Source organism: Syngnathus scovelli, chromosome 7 (assembly GCF_024217435.2).
Source record: "Syngnathus scovelli strain Florida chromosome 7, RoL_Ssco_1.2, whole genome shotgun sequence".
In the NCBI taxonomy this organism is placed as follows: Eukaryota; Metazoa; Chordata; class Actinopteri; order Syngnathiformes; family Syngnathidae; genus Syngnathus; species Syngnathus scovelli.
This window is the reverse complement of record NC_090853.1, coordinates 8,105,409-8,123,108: the sequence shown is the minus strand read 5'-3', so window position 1 is coordinate 8,123,108 and position 17,700 is coordinate 8,105,409. Positions and strand designations below refer to the sequence as shown.

General features: G+C 39.2%; 1 protein-coding gene across 1 annotated transcript in view; it reads left to right on the top strand.

The window, feature by feature from the left end:
- The window catches only part of LOC125972532 (calsyntenin-2), a 140,584-nt gene that overhangs the window by 70,318 nt on the left and 52,566 nt on the right, over window positions 1–17,700 (top strand). Inside the window, exon 3 of the mRNA XM_049726282.2 lies at window positions 14,154–14,349. Coding sequence (XP_049582239.1) covers window positions 14,154–14,349 — 196 coding nt within the window. The remainder of the gene's footprint in view (window positions 1–14,153; window positions 14,350–17,700) is intronic.

The window sequence follows — 17,700 nt, the reverse complement described above, 5'->3', positions numbered from 1 at the left end:
CTCAGGTCTGACATGACATGAGTCACAAATCACAACAGTTGGTGACCAACTCTCTCTGCTCATAAATGTTTTTCACCTTCATCCACAACCCAAGTACTATTTCCAATCCAAAACAATGCGCTGCTCATACATTATTGGCAGTGATGACTAACACATGCATGTTAAACTTGCAGTGCAACCCTGCCCATCAGCATTACGCCAGTTTATCAGCATAGAAGCTTATCTGACAGATGAACAATCGTGTTCAACTTCTGCTCTTGTCCACCAGTGTCATTTTTATGCCCCTAGCTCTTCCCTGCCATTTCCCCCTTGCCTGATTCCTTTTGAGATACTGACGGTTCCGCGCAGTCAGGCAGAGTAAGAAATATGGTAAACACTCAGTGCTGTGCTCTCCTTCATTGAAGCTGTCATACTTCATTGATATGAAAAGCCAAGAGGGAGCATAAGACGCTAAGCCAAAAGAAGGATAAAGAGGTAAAAACGAACTAGTGAGGGGAATAAAGGGTTAGAGTGTTTATCATCATCTGCTCTGCACTGAAGAAAAGTGACAAGCAGTACTGATAAAAGAAATATAGAAGGTGATATATGTGGCTTTGGTATAAACTTTAACGGCCTAACCTCGAAAGGGAGCAATTTGCCAAAATTTAATTAACTGTAACGTGATCAATCAGGGCACTAAAGGATGGAGCCCTTCCAGTGGGGCAGGCTGCCAGCCTTTCATCCTATAGCTCATTTTGCCTTCGCTAGGCACCAAAGAAATGCAGCAAGCAATACTCCTGACTCTTCTCGGTACAATACATGGAAGATTCAATTTTCCCATTTCTGACAGACATTTTTCTTTCGAGTCATCAGTTTTGTTTTGAGACTTACATTTCACTGGGGAATTGCATGGTCTTACATTTGTGTGTTTGCCAGGTGTTCAAGCAAAAAGGCAGAGGAACAGGCACGGAAAGGCAAGGAATAAAGAATTTCGACATTTGTGCGACACCAGTGAATGGCGTTTGAACTGATTGGCATCTCGGGCTTATCTGAAAAAGCATGACATATTCCATCAAATTGAAAATCAAATTGTATCAACTGGGTTTGTTATGGATGTCGATGAGAACGTCAGGAAAAAGCCAATCTCACCATTATCTATTGGACAATGACAAGACAAACCACACATGAGAGAACAGGAGAAATCAAAATATGTAACTGAATCAGAATCTGTATTTTGTAATAACCTGCAAGTCAGAAGACTTCGTCTACAAAAGTATGGAGGAAGGGATGAACAGAAAAATTATCACAAGACACACTGGGAAGCCAAGAGGAGCTGAAGGTTGAACTGAGCAGGTTGATGGGGATGCCATGCAGAGTGACGGCCCGCAGGCCGACACTGGGTGCTCCCCGCTGGGTCTTGGTACGCTCTGACAGGCAGAGAAAGACATGTAGACCAAAGTACATGGAATCATAAAGGGCAAATCAAGTGTGGGGTATCGGTTAAAAAAAAAAAAAGTATTTGCGACAAAGGCAAAGAAAGGTACTGGGGGCTTGACCAAAAAAACTGTGATCCAACAAAGTGGAACATGCAGCACAAGCAAAAGAAAATGTGACATTTGACAATGGTCAGAGCCAGCACAAAGAGCGAATTAGACTGATGAGACAAGGCAGATCTGACCATGACACGAGTAGCTGGAGCTAAATGACACAAACCAAAACTGAATTTAGTTAGTCCCAACAATGCCAACTGCAATTTGTGTTGCAAATATATTCCATCAATAACAAGGCCACTAAAACGGTCCATGAATACAGAAAACAGTCTGGATACGTGAAAATAAAGTACAAATTGCTGACATACTGTATATTACCCCAGCCTCATTGTGCCACTTGACCTTTATAACTCACTCCTAAGAACAAGAACCCTAATGTTTTATTCTCAGGTTTCAATTTATCAGAGATGCACATGGAAACAGTGCACGGGCAATCCTTTGGGAAAAAGGAAGGTGGTTGATAAAAAGGTGATTAAGGTCATTGGCCCTGAGAATGTGGAGCAAAGTGACTTATATGAGGGTTAGGGATTTAATGGAACTGTCAACATATAATGTATTTGTGCCTCTTGTTTTCCTGATAAATTTGAAAGTACTCCAGAACAACTGTGATCAGCTTGCCTGGGGGTCTCACTAAACAGAACAATAACTAGCTAGCACACCAGTGCCCTTTATGTGAAGTGACTCATCAGCACTGATCCATTCCTTGCGTAAATCACAGAAATGTGATCGATAGCCTCCACTAAATGATGACTCAACGTGTGTGCAAAGCCCGTCACTGATAAGTGCAGTCTATGCACCTGCATGATGGATGTTTGCAAGTGTTCTTGCCATCAGCACTGTTTTACAGGCAGTGAATTGTGGTCACTCTGACGGACAGGCAACCTGGGGCTCAGCCAGCTGCTGGCACGCCTGGAAGCATCTGGATTCACAATGACAGCAATAAGCACCATATTGATTAAATTGTTTCATAAGGCCCAAGTACCATTGATTCATTCTTTATTCAGAATGAGACCATTAAGAAGTACCGTATTTTCCGGACTATAAGGCGCACCTAAAAACCTCAAATGTTCTCAAAAGCCTTAGAGTCCAGTGCACCTTATATATGGACCAAATTCTGGCCTGCGGGCCAAATGTGTTGTGTGATATTAACATTATTGATATATTGTTGCAAACACATTGTTAGGGTTATGTAGATATTCATATAAAAATATATATTCAATAGGACAAGTTAATACACTGTCATTTTATAGGACTGACAATAAAATGGTATGTGCCTTACAAGGTGTCAGCGTTGGAGACAATAACCTGTTGCTCATCGGAGCCAAAATCACAACAGCCGTATCTGTCAGATCAAGTATGTCATTGAAGCTAAGATGACTGACAAAAGGAGAGTAGAACTTCAAAATTAGGTGTGATTATTATTCTGGTGAAGTGTTTTGTCCCTGATATTTCAAGTTCAAATGACAGGTTGAGGTGGATGTATTGAAAGGTGCACATCTTTTTGTGGTAAATGCCGTATTTGTGGTCAATTAAAACATTTTTTTTTTTTTTAGGTTACTTGTTTCTTTTCAAGGCAGAATTATTTATTTTTATATTTAATTTGAGTTAGAAAGTAGCCCATGCTATAATAATCAGTTGTGTTACCTTCTACTTTTTGGAGAATTATCACCACACATAGGGGTCATGTTATGACAAAAAAGTTCAGGGGTATCTAAGAAAAAAAATCATTTTGGGACCACTGTTCTATTCTATTCTTTAATGCTAATCTCTGATTGCCAGAAAACTGGCTAATGAAACCATATTCACCCCCACAATTGAAGAGATTGAATTGCATCATAAATTGTGGAGGGAGCATTTTATCACCAAGCTTCTTGCAAACTGGTGTGAGGCATTACAACAAATACCCTCTGTGGAAACAGATGATTTACTTGATTGTGTGATTTCACACTTGATGGGCTTGCAGGCACTCCAGAAATTCAACTTTTAGTATCCAACTACCGAGATACATCTTTCATGGGTAGCATCTAATGTTTAGCGCATTCACATTCTAATCAGGGGTTCGATCTTCTTGTTCTTCGCACTGGGAGAAGGGAACTGATGTTGCTTTTCCTTTACCAAATCAGTCTGTTTTGATGTAACAAGAACGATATAACGTAAAATATTTTATCACACCATTGTTTGTTCTTCAAGCTACAATTAGTGGTCTTGGTAAATAATCTTTCACTTGCACCTTAGGACCTCAAAGTGCTTCACATTGAATTCATATTCACCTACTGATGATGCAGCATCAGGAGCAACTGGTTTCTGTATCTTGCTCAAAAAAACGCCAACATGGTCACACTAGCCAGGGATTGAACCTGCGAACTCTGGATTAGGAGATGACCACTTCACCAGTGAGCCCAGATGATTTTTCCATCACTAACCACATTCTCCCGGCTGCCTCCCGAGTTTGACAGTTATCATATTTATAAATGAAATACAATAGCATCCACCACATGTTGGTAGAGCTCCGAATGTGTCAGTGTGTGCCCCGATAAAAATCCACCAAAATCGTGTTGTACTACGTGAGCTAAAATTTAGACATGGTTACAGCTTTCGTAAAGGTTAGCCTGCTTTCAGCAAACCAAAATGTCAGGTACGCGGGGGGGTTGTCAAAGGAAAGGCTGAAATGCCCAGCGTGGCATAGAGTGATGAACTCGGTTTCCCAAAAAGTGCATCAACGCTTGTGTCAGCACGGAAATCAGGATTCGGCAATTGTTACACACGGGTGCCGCTGCGCTCTACTAATGTAGAGCCCATAGTGTTCGATTTGCACTGTTTATTTCATTTACTTTGCGATTGATTGATTCTCAGCATAAAGTCAGTGGAAGTTTACTGTTTGTGTGTTCCTGTGAGGCTTTTAATACTCTCTCAAATACTTTTCAGAGACTCCCACATGCAACCTTGAGAGCTGATTGCGGTGTGGATGCAAATTAATTGATTCCCGTGTAAATGAACTCATGATACAAATCTATGCTAAGTGGCGCCCGTTTAATTTTATATTGATGAATGAATGGCTTGACGAGACCTCAGAATAATGGTTTATAATGAGATCCACTCTAATTGCAGAAACGTTGATTGACTGTTAGGGTAATCTTCCAAATATTGTGTTGGAACAATTTCTGTTTCTGTAGAGTGGAAAGATTGTCGAGCACAGGTGACCATACTAAGGCCTGCAGTACATTTCTGGCCCATTGTGCGTCTTACAATACATTTTTCTTCCCTTTTTTTTTTTTTTTTAAAGAAAACAATTGATTCAATTGTTGTGATTGATATGATTGTAGAGAAACAGAAACACTGATAATTTTCAGAAGCTTTACGACACTCCTCCAAAAGTATTGGAACAGTCTCTATTTCTGCCGCCTGAACATATATGGGTTTGATATCAAAAGATGAATATGAGACATGAGAACAACACTAACCTTTCCAGGGATTTGAATGTCATACACCAATTAAAAGTTATTTGAGACAGAACATACAAATTTTAGTTGATTTGTTTGCTAGGGTTTGTCCCTACGATCTCCTCCGTAGTTGTTAAAGAACAATTTTTACAATTTACAGGGTCTAAGTATGGAGATGTAATTGGTCAGTCTAATATCTTCAATTTATTTCCGCTGATAAACTCTTTTTTTTGTGAGTTTTTTTGCCGATGTTTTTTTGGGTCATTATCTTACTGTGTGATGAAGGATCTCCCAATAAGATTTGTCGCACCATTCGTTACAGTGTCAGACTAATTAATTTTGTAGCTGACATTATCTGTTGCATTACTGAAGATTAACGAGTCCATCGCAGAGGAAGAAATGTAGTCCCAAACCATCACATTACTTCTCTACTGAGTTTCACTGTAAAACTTATAGGATTCATACTTTTTCTGATCTAGGTGTCCCATCACTTAAGTTATTCTTGCGTCTAATCACTTCATAAGAATTCTCATATTTTTAAGCTTGTCTGTATTTAGGGCCAAATTTTCTTTTCAATTTGATGATGAAACCTGGATGTGCTTTTCTTTATGAAATTTTATACAAGTAAACACTGTAGGTTGTGCTGTCTTCATTCTGGCCTGCATTTTTTATTTTTTAATGTCAAAATTAATTTTGTCACTCTGCAGTACAAATAAATGGTCTGGCTGTTGACTTTGGAGGTGAGTTTAAGTTTAGTGAGCATTCCATAAGTTCTGGAAGTATATAAAAGCAATCATTTTATGAATGTATTCTTTGGGGATTATGTTAGTGTTGAATGACTGCAAAATAAACTGAATTCTGACAGGAGCTGAATCAAATAAATATTTTGAATCTGAAGTTGCCTCACTACTACTGCATCATTGGATGCATTTAATGCTTCAAACTTACTTTGCACATCTTGAAAATTTTGTGAGTGTAGCTCCACACACATAAATGCTAAAAGTGTTCTTTCAGTTGCATGTCAAACTTCCCCAGGGAGCATCTTTGACAGGATCCGACTCTGAACCTCCTTGCAGTGAAATCCCAGCTCTTTTCTTTCTCCCTCCTCATGGTTTTCTATTGGAGATGAAAGAGTCCTCTCCACCCCCTCTTTCAGTTGTTCTCTTCCTCTTTTTGCTGCTAAATCTGTTCTGATCTCTTATCAGCAATATCAAGAATGAACGCACTTGAGAAAAGCAGATTTTGCTTTTTCAAACTGTCAAGGGGGAGTTGTATAGGTAGAATTGTACAGGTTACAACAGTAGTGAGCCTGGTGCCATGGCGCAATAGACCTTAGATTGATTTTCAGTGTGAATTTGAGATCCTGCGGTACTCTAAAATATACAAATGAACATAAAACAAAAAGGTTCTGAAAGTATATTCTCTTTTTTGGAAATTATTCTTGCCATTAAATTGTATCCAGTTGCAACGTCTGTTTATTCCTCTAAACCGAATTCATAGCTTGCAGATATATGGAAAAACATCTTATTCTGCTGTATTTATTGATATCTACAAGCTAATGATTTTTTCCTTTCAAATCCAGTCCTGAGAAAAATTCAAGATAATACTGATCCAATATTGATTACATTGTGTAATACTCCTAAAGGAAGTGATACATTTAAAGTAGGGTATTTTAAATCAAATATTGATAAGAATACATGAAGACTAATTTATTTACTTATGTTGGACATTTCCTTTTTTTTTTTTTAACAATACTGAGTGACTTAAAACTGCCAGCCAATAACTAATTCCTCAATGTTTGTCAAGATTGCATTTTCAATTATTCATTTCATAATGAAAGCAAAAAATATATATACATACATGTTCTGCTGCTCATATAAGATAATTTCAGTGATAAACATGATTACTCAAAGCTGAACTGAGCTATTTGTTAAAACATCTGTTGATTTTGCTACTTATTCAATAACCCAATTAACCAAAGCAGGCCTAAAAGCAGCAGTACTTTGAGAGACACTTCAAGCTTCACATTTAGTTCCTCTGTAAATGAATAGTGCCTACCTGCTGTTTTGAAGGAACAGCTCTGTGCCCTCCTCTTCTGTCTGCATTGTTGCCTCATCATGCATACCTTGTATTCTTTCTTTAACCTGAAGGAACAACAACAGCAAGTCATTACCATTTCTACACAAACATGACAAATCGCATCTTGGCTGTTTGGAGCTACACGAGGTCCACACATGAGTCTTGGTTATACTCTGACATAATGCTAATGTACAGAGTCAGATTGGAACAGAAAACTTGACTAAACAGACGCTTAACCAAGCGTAAGGTAAACTAGGTCTCAACAAATGTGTCTACTCTGGCTCAGTAGTTTTGTTCCCACCGTGTTCCTATATATATTAGGGTGCGGTCGGAGCTGGCACATTCGATCTTAAATCATACAGAACACAGCAAGATAGCTTGATTTATGTTATTTTGACCTAGTTTATTTTGTGGCACTCATGTCTGACCTTTTGACCATTCTTCCAGAGAATGTCCCATATGGCGCTTTATCTACACAAAGTGGTCCTCAAAGCACACTCACATTCATCCACCCTTGTACACATTCATACACAAGTGAGATGCCGCTTTACTGCAAGGCAGTGCCAGGTCCACTGGGGTCAAATTAAGGTCGCTCGAGGACTCTCCGACATGATCACAAGGGTTGACGATTGAACGTAGAAACTTCGGGTTGGAAGATAAGGATTTTACCACCAAGCCATGCCGTCCATCTGGTAAGCATGTTGCCTTGTTTACAGCTGCTGAATGGTCAATCAAGCATTTAGCTGCGAAGTAATAACATAATCATCTATCAGATTGACTATCGATGTTCAAAAAAAAAGGAGAACCTTCTGGTTGAAGCAAACCCACGCAGTTCCCTTGCAAACAAAAACATGCAAGACATGTCGGATGCGACACTATTTCCGTATTTGGTCTGCAGCTAGGATAAAGCCTGTCACTTCCCATTTTAAATCACTTAAAGCTCTTCATCTTGCACAGACATTTCACGCCTGGTAGATACTTGCACAAAGTTCGACAACAAGGATCATTATAAACCTGCTGTGGCACCATGATCTAAGTGGCAGGTGGTAGCCATGTTTACACTGAACATGAAGGACTCGTGAGGTTAAATTCCTCCTTAACTTGACTCACTGTAGTTAACTGTGTATAAATTACAACGTGTAATATCGTCTTGTTAAAAAGCTCAAAGCCATTGTCAAGTCGGGTGACTCAATGAGCCAGTGGGATGGATGAGCTCACGATAGCCTGTGGAAAACAATGTCCTCGGGTGTCATTTCTACTACTGCTGCTGGCAGATTGTATCTTCAGGGAGGAAGTCAAGAGGAAAAGAAAGAAATTGTGGAGACAACATCAGGAAGTCATGCATGTGTATGATAGTGAATAGCCACAGAGAAAATGTGATTTCGTTTTCTGGGAACTGTCTCCAGAATAGACCAATATAATGACCTCATGTTTAAATCGAGAAATAGACATCAGTGTATGCATGTGGTAGTCTGGTTCCTTTCCCCAAATGTTCATTCTATCTTGTAATTCAATTATGCCATAATAAAAGTAATAAAAGTAGATTAAATCGACTACTGTACGGTAACTTAAGTGACTGTTCAAAATGGACACTACATGCCTCACTCAGAAGCAAGAGAACCCAAAAAACTTTCAATCTGCAACAATAACAATGTTCTATTTTCTGGAAATCAGATTAATATTTTTGGTGTAATTGTGCTATTATGCAAGAGGTGCAAAAATGTAAATGTTAATTCCCATGTTTTGTTATTCTTGTTATTGTAGAAGTCTGTAGTCTTGTCTCTGAATATCTTTTCTTTCCGGTTTGAGGCAAAATGCAGAATCAAGGGGCATTATTCAGGATACGGGATAAATAGATACAAAGCATAGGTTTTCTCTGAAGACTGTGGCTTCCTCCCACATTAAAAACACAAAAAACAATATAAGGTTCTTAATAGTGAATGTGAGTGTGAATGGTTGAATGCATGTGCAGATGAGTTGCCGCTCCCTCATGACATCGATGACGAGAAGCAATAAAGGCAGAAGATGGATGGATGGTCTCACATACATTTAGGCAATTTGTTTGTCTTTTGATTTCAATAGAATGACAGTGTGTAAAAAAGCAAATGACAGAAACTAGCTGCATGGAAGATCCATACTTGTTGGATTCTTTTGATGCCTACTCCTCCTCCCTTCGAGAGAAGCTCCTGAGAAATGCAGCTGCATATAGCAGCTATTGTTATGTACAGAGGATGGGACACCAACGATAATATAATCATGGGGATTTTAATATGGGCAAGGCTGAGCAGATGTCACTCTTGTCATTTTCAATCATTTTCCTCTGAGGACATGATCACACCAGCCAATTAGGATATCTCGCCCTTCAGTATCTACTCGAGCCAAGAAAATGTGTGCATGTGTCAGTTCACACATGCTGTTTACACACTCCAAAGTGATCCCCAGAAATCTACTCACACTACATACATCTCACCTTGTGGCAGTTGCCGTCAGTGAGCTGCCTGAGCAAAGAAAAACTGTGTTTGCAGAGGCCTGTTACTGTTTATGTCTACTGTTACAGTGTGGAAACCAACGCAAAGAAAGCAGAGATGCGCCAAATGTAAACATGAAATGATACAGATGATCCAAGGTTGCCATCTCAGGGCTGCCTATGCCTCATCCTAGCATGTGCATACAAGGCCAGAGTCACAAAACAATTTGGAATACAGACAGGACAAGGACTCTCATTCGTAGAAACATGGATAGAACGGCATTGCACATCTTGCATGAAAAAATGATGCTGCTGATGAGTGGTACAGGGAATGCATGGCGGGATGGTGGAAATTGTGTTGAAGGCTACAAAGAGAAAGTGGTAGAAACAGTAGACGATTTGTTAGTATGTGTGCTGTAATGAGTGTGTTAACTTTCGTAGGAAAATCAAATCGGTCAAGTGAATATTTCAAACTCCTCAATTTCACCAACAAGCCTTCCTTTGCAGATTGTGCGTGTCTGTGTGTGTGTGTGCGTGCGTGCATGCGTGCGTGCGTGTGTTTGGGGGGCAACTATAATCTACAAGCAACAAATATAACTAGTTTGTGGAAACAGAAGTTTCAATTGTCAAACATCACACCAGGTTTCACAGTGGAACATGATCAGTTTTAAAATTAGTTTTATTACATACTTGGGCTGAAGGACAAGTTTTGGATCAAATCCAAGTCAGTGAACCCAATGTGATTTTACGCACAAAGAGAGCTCCCTTTTCAGACAGAAGGTCGAGTAGTATTCAATATTCATAACAGTAATTAAACTGTGAATATTGGCAATGTCTCTTGCTGTGTTAATTTTTTATAAATGGTCGGGTCTTGTTTTTTAAAATCCGATCTTTCATCTTACAACAAAAACAAATGTCATAGTATCATCATAAATAATTGGTAGAGAAATAATAATTGACTCAAATGCATTGTGATGCTGTTATTTGAATAAGAAAATGATTGCATCCTACCATGCCACTAATCAAGGGAAAATGTGCATAAATTATAATTAACTTGTGGTTGTTATGTGTTTGTCAACTTGTGTGAAATGTATTTAGCACCACTTACAACTATTTGGTGTCTAATGAGGCTCTGCAGCAGGGGTAACTATATAATTTACATTGAGGCTTGCTGCCTGACTATACGAAACAATGTTTTGAAAACAGTACATTGTAATGAGAATGAGGGGAGACGTTGGACAGTAAAGTCCTGTTTATTAACAATGAAACCATTTTGTTGTTTGTGTCAGCTCATCAGCAAGCTCTGAAGAAGCTTAAAAACAAGCCTGATCATTTCAACGAGGTGTGTTATTCCTTTAATTGGGTGCTTGACTCAATCCATTTTCCTATTGTGTGATTGCTCATTCAGTTTTTTTCTCATTTTGGCCTTGGATCTAATTAAGCTTGTCCCAGGTCAAAGGCAGCCTTAGTGAGGTAAAAGACTTTGTTTCTTTGTGAAGCTTAACTGAGCGAAGAACATCCTTGCAGGCATTATTGGGGGTCATAAACTCTCATTGGGATATCTGAACACAATGAACTCTTGCTGGCCTTGCTCACACCGGGACACAAGCCATTCCCTAAGGCCATTCCCATTAACAGAATTGAAAAATCCAACCATTAATGTGTGTCTGTGATTATGTGTGATTGATTTGGCTTGTTTCATTTTTTCCTACAGTAGTAATTCAAAATGGTAAGAACCCTGGTTGTTATGACCATAAGACTAATGACAAATATGAAACACTAGTGTGCCGTGTGAGATCATCAGAGGTGACACAAAAAATTATTCAATTTCACTTAATTCGTCAGAAAATTATGTATTTACAAATACTGTAAATTGTCAGTGCCCCTTCTATGTTACATTGTGGTAAATTTAATATTTTTTTCAACATCTATAATATTGGTCAATCGACATGTGAGAGGTTTTTTCTTTCTTTTTTCCAATTTTTGACCAATGTGAAGCATTAAAAATGACTTGCACTCTTTGACAATGCAATGATAATGGTTGCACAAACACGCTTTTTTGGATGTCTTCTGAAAAAGACGTGAATTTGGACGTAAAGCATTTCGTGCAACACCAGCGTTATGTCGTCCTGTGAATATTTCACCATTGCGTTCAAATAAATAGGCTCAGATTTCAACTAAATACATTTATGAACAAAAATATTAATTCAAAATAGCACCCTTAGTGATTTTCCTTATCTGTGATTTGACTGACAATGGCACTCCTTCCCTATCACTCATGATGCTGTAGTTTCTTGCCATATACACACATCATTAGAAAATTGAAATGTGTGGGAACAGCCTTTTAATGATGAGGAAAGGAAGGTGACAGTAGGGTCAGAAAGCATGGTTAATGCTCCTCCACTACACACACACACACACACACGCACGCACACACGCACACACACACATTAAGTATTAAGTAACTATGTGTCTTTAATTAAAGGATAAATCTTTTACCACACTTGCTGCATATGCACACGTACATAAACATACCACACGTCACATTCAAAATCAAAGTGTGCTGGTTTAATAAGTTTTAATTTTATCTCCAGGATGGACAGCTACTCTGAAGGCTTGGAGGGCGCCTAATTTGACAAGCATAATCAAAGCATTTACAATTTTTTCACATTGCAGAGTTCAAGGCTTGACAATCTGTCTCCGTGCCGCAGCAGAGACGACTGACATCTCTGTCGATTGATTGCACATCCATGGATCCAAGTGTGCTTGTGACCAAATGAGATAAGGAGATGGTGACTTCTATGCTTGACTAATAGCTGAGTTAATAACTGCTTGCTGAATCCAAATAAGAAATACTGAAGTCATGACAAGTGTGAAAATCACTTACACTAACGCCTCTACAAATTAGACTGATTTGCTTAAAACGGCAGGTCTGAATATTATGATAGGGAGAGCCAAGTGGTGCATAATATATTTGCTGACAGTAATCAGATTTTCTCTTCTGTTCGAGCTGATGTGACGTATTCCAGTGGTAGGAGGATGAAAGGAATAACAACTCTGATTTAAGCTGCCAAACTGGCACATTTTGAGTGTGTATCTATGTCTCGGCTTTGGTCACTTTCCAAAATACGGAGAGAGATCATATCTGGCTTGAGGCAATGGCCATTTTACATCCTCCTCCATCTCCTCCTTTCCAATCCCTGATTTTGTTTTTCTTTCCCTTTCCTAACATTAAGAGGGCCAGTTAACAGCTCCAATGGCTGTGTAATCTATGCACTTATTTGCAAGAGTGACATTTCAGGAAAGAAAAGCAGCTTACGAACATATGCGCGTATATATCGACGCTTGCAGCTCATCGTCAATGGTCTGTCAGGTTTGATAATAACTTGGGGCCTGGAGGTGCAGTGGCCCCGAATACTTTGTCACAGTCTTGCAACTCTGCAAACCTCATCGCCAGCAAAGCACTGCTGCCTTCGCTGATAATGAGCTCAGTGTCCTCACAGACACTCTAGTGTGGACGGGTGCCAGATTCCCATGAGGTGTTGAGCACCACATGACATCGACAAAACTCGAGCTTAGTTCCTGAGCACACATTGCCAATAAGTAATAAACAGGCATTCACTTCGACGTGATTAAATGAAAATAATGATGCCCAAAGGGTAGACTTGACGCCACACAGACATCGAATTAGCACATCAAAGAATGAGACAGATAGAGGACATTTCAACGGAAAAGTCAACTGAGTTATTAGCAAAGTTTTCTTGGTGGGTCGGTGATAACACAAATTACGAAATTGCTGCCAAACTATTGAATAAATAGCAGAGCAAAATCCATAGCCATTAATATGCGTCCATTAGTTTTGCATGGCCAAGCTTCAAAAAGACACATTTCCTCCATAAATGTGCTGTTTCAAAACCCAATGTGACAGGCAGACATATTTAGATAATAGTTTCGACAAAGTCATTAGCGTTTGAAAGCTCTTCTGTCTTTGCCAAGTGCCAACATCTGTTCTTCAGCTCAGGCGGCTTCGGCCAACACTATAAAACGCCCACCCTTTCCCCTGCCTCTCAATGGGTAGCTGTGCACTTATCGGGGTGTGGAGTCAAGTGATACGTGAGGCAGGGATAACTGACTGCCCTTCAAATTTTTGTGTGTCCATGTGAGTCATAAGGGAGGATTGTACAATCAGTGTTGCTCATCTTGACCCCTCCTTCTCTGCTCCTCTTCAGCTACAATTACATCACAAGGGGCCCATTGTCACTATATATCGGATCTGATTAGGGTCTTACAAAGACATTATCTTGTTCATATATCTTCCAGATGATTATGATAATCACTAATCCTCAAATTCATTGTAATCTCACAATCAAGGATACACGGTGCTGACATACTTTGACAGGCTTGTTTGAGTACACTGTTGTGGGAATTTGTATGATTCGTGATACTCAGCATTAAAACATACATTCAGGATATGAACAGTACAGCAGTTCAGAAGATGAGTGAATGAATGTTTTCAATGGGGCATTAGGTGCTTTATAGGATAGTACTCATCATGGGGGGTACATGTCCTTTAATACATCACAGTCACCTTTTCACATTCATTTTTCATCTGATGGTGATATTCTCTCTTGTCCCCAGGGGAGATCTGTGCGTTCAACATCCATGGGTTGGAGGCTCCATTCAAGGCAGTGGTGCTGAACGGTACATCCGGGGAGGGCCAACTGAGGGCTCGTTCCCTGGTGGACTGCGAACGGCAGAAGGAATACACCTTCATCGTTCAGGCTCATGACTGTGGTTCAGGCCCAGGGGGCACAGAGGGGAAAAAGTCCCACAAGTAAGTAAAAGAGTAGAGTATGTATTGTTTACATGGAGTTCATTTTAACAGCCAGAATTTATCTCTGCCTCGAGTTTTACGTAGATTTTTAGACTAGCACACACTCAGCATTTAATAGATTACGGTACAAAAGGAACATTGAGGCTACACTCTGGTATAACTATCATTGTTTATTTTATTACATTTTTAATGTATGGTCGGGATTAAAGTAATTCGCTAAAGTGACTCATGTTGGCCGTAGGGGTTTATTTCCTGGAGTGAATGTGAGTGTCATTTGTACACTGTAGTATGCGTTGTGAGACTTGCAATCAGACCAGGCACACTGTGACCCTGAAAACAATAAGCAGTATAGATGATGAATAGGCAAAGAAAATATAATCTAATGATTTCTATATTGAATATACTGCATTTCCTTATTAGGTCAGATTTGTGCACACATTTCAAAAATCTTGAACACATGTTCAGATTATTCTGATGCAGAACAATCAAGGCCAGAGAATACACAGGTTGCGCCATATCCAACTTTTTTTTATGTGCTAATAGCAAATTGTATGAACACACAGTGATCAGTGTTCCAGTAAATGAAATGTCACTTTGATGACCTTTGGGCTTTTTCTGCACGAATTAATTCACAAAAGCACTCACAATATAAATGGGAAAACAAAATCTACACCCATTACGATTTAAAAAAAAGGTTTCAAAATTGTTTAAAACTTGCTTTCAGATTCCTCCAACTTGGACAAAATATAAGAAAGAAAGAAATGAGTGAAAGGGAAAAGAAGAGACACTACTTTCTAAAAGTTTTAAAATTACTGTTTGAGTATTTAGTCCTTTGCAATGGTGTGACGTTCCAAGGCTTCATATTTTCACATCTTGGGCACTAAAATATTAAACACGTTTCCTCAATCAATTTGAAAAAATACAGAGAGTAGTTTGTGCGTGTGTGTGTGTGTGTGTGTGTGTGTGTGTGTGTGTGTGTGTGTGTGTGCGTGCGTGCGTGCGTGCGAAATGTGAGAAAATTCCGTTTGAATGAAAGATTTTTTTTTTTATGCAGACAGCTTTGTGAGAAAGTTTGAGAATCTTTGACGTCAATCTGTGGAGTGTTCTTATGCTGCTGTCTATTGTTGTCTTCTCTGGCAAATGTTCACTTTGCTCAAAAGGTGGACAACAGAAATGAAGTAATATCCACTTTGACGGACAAGTGGGCTGAGGACCACATTATGATTTGAAATTTCCCTCAATCTTCTTTCTTGCGCTACTTGCCACCTGTCTGCTGCTCTACTTCTCCTTCCCTTTGTTCTTCTTTGTGGCTGGATACAGCTGTCTGAGTCTGTCCTCCATCGCTGTCTCTGCCATAGTTGCCAATACATTAATATTTAATATGACCACCTCCGTGATAACAAAGGACTTCTTCCTCCTTCTCGTGTGGTCTATATACATTTATCTCATGGTGTGGCTGACAAAAATATTTGTAGCATTTCCCCTCTTAAACGCAATGATCAAATTTGATCGCTTGTGTGTACCACACGCCCCCCCACTAACACAGGATTCTCAAGAACCCATAAGTTTGTTTCTTGAGGGCTGCTGTCCTCCATATTTAAGATGTCTCCATCCACTAACACACCTGACACAAACTACCAGCTCAACAGCGAACTCTTAAGAAGCCTAATAATGACCCTGATCATTTGAACAAGGAGTGTTGCAGCAGGGAGACATGCAAAACATGCAGAACAGCTGCGCTCAAGAACCGGGTTTGGACACCACCCCGCCATAACGGGATAGAACTGGGTTAGTTCTTGTCAGCAAATGTGCAGGAGACAGTCTTATCCCAAATAAATTCGATATGGCAATCATCATCATTGGTGACTTGCTGGCCAATCCATCTGCCAGAGAGGCTAATTAGCCCACCTAGCAATTATCTGAAGGGCAATTATGGAGTCATGCATGTACACTCCCAGGTACTTTCAGTATCCATTCATTCATCCATCCATTTTCTGAACTGCTTATCCTCACGAGGGTCACAAGTATGCTGGAGCCTATCCTAGCTGATTTTGGCCGGTATGCAGGGAACACCCTGGATTGGTTCCGAGCCAATCACTTTCAGACTATCATTATTTTAAAAATATTGTAGTCAACTGCAAAACAGCAGTGGTAGAAATGCACGCACTAAAGACGTTGTCAGAAATATGAAAAACATTGACAGAGTACGACTACATCACTTATGTCGTACATCATTTCATAAAGGAGGTGTCACCAATATTAGAGAATTACTTTGTATTTGAATCCGTGCCCCACCAGATGCCACTGTATTTAATACAGAGTTTATTTGACTCACAATCCTTACACCACAGCCTTTATTAACCTAAAATTGGAATAACTGCAATTTTTAATATCCTGTCTGTCTTTGTATAATATATATCGTTACATTTTGGTTCATTATGTTCCTCGTCTGTTATGTAACTCCCTTTTATGCCTCTTTTAGGGTACTTTGTTAAATTGCTGAATCCAAAAGCAGTGATATTTTAACATAAGCCATCATGATAAATTTGTAAGACTGGGAAGCTCCACTTCTGCAAAACTACTGGGAACTTAATTATCGTTATATAATCTCTGACAATAATTGAAATGGAACCTCATTCTGTCAAAACTTGTTAGTTTAAGTGAAAACTATTTGTCAACAATAAAATACCTCATGCATAAGCATGTTTATTGTCAAGCAACGCAATGTAATATCAAGATTTGGTCTTTGTGTTTTAATTATGAATACGGAAGTGAGCCATCTGTGTTGTTGCGCTTCTTCTCATTAGACACACAAAGTGACATCAGTTTCATTGTCACATTCAAAATGCAATTGCATATTGCAATATATCAGCAGATGTTTGAAAATGTTCAACGATGTGGGGAAGACATATGTAAATGCGAAAAAAAAAAAGTTCTTATCGCTGTAAGATTTTTTTTTCTAGGAGGACGTTTACTAAGATGTTTTCATGAGTGAAAGAATAACACACACTGAGCTGTAGATTGGAAAAGGAGGTACCAGAGAACAGAATTTTTCAGGGAGGATTTGGGCTATTGGACCGAAACAAAAACAAAATTTCTCAAGACCTATGCTTAAACCTCAATTTAAACATTCTTCTTCATTGCACCATGTTTCCTGCATAAGAAAATGAGTTGTGTGCTCAAGCCTAAGACAACCTGAGTTAACTGGAACTGTAAATACAGTATGTCAAAACAAACAAATATGTAGACATCAGGTCGAAGTGAATTGAACAAGAACAACATTTGTTTAGGGAGCTGAAATACTAAAGGTGGGAGGTGTGGCAGAGGGCTTTGGATTTGCATCCTGTAGAT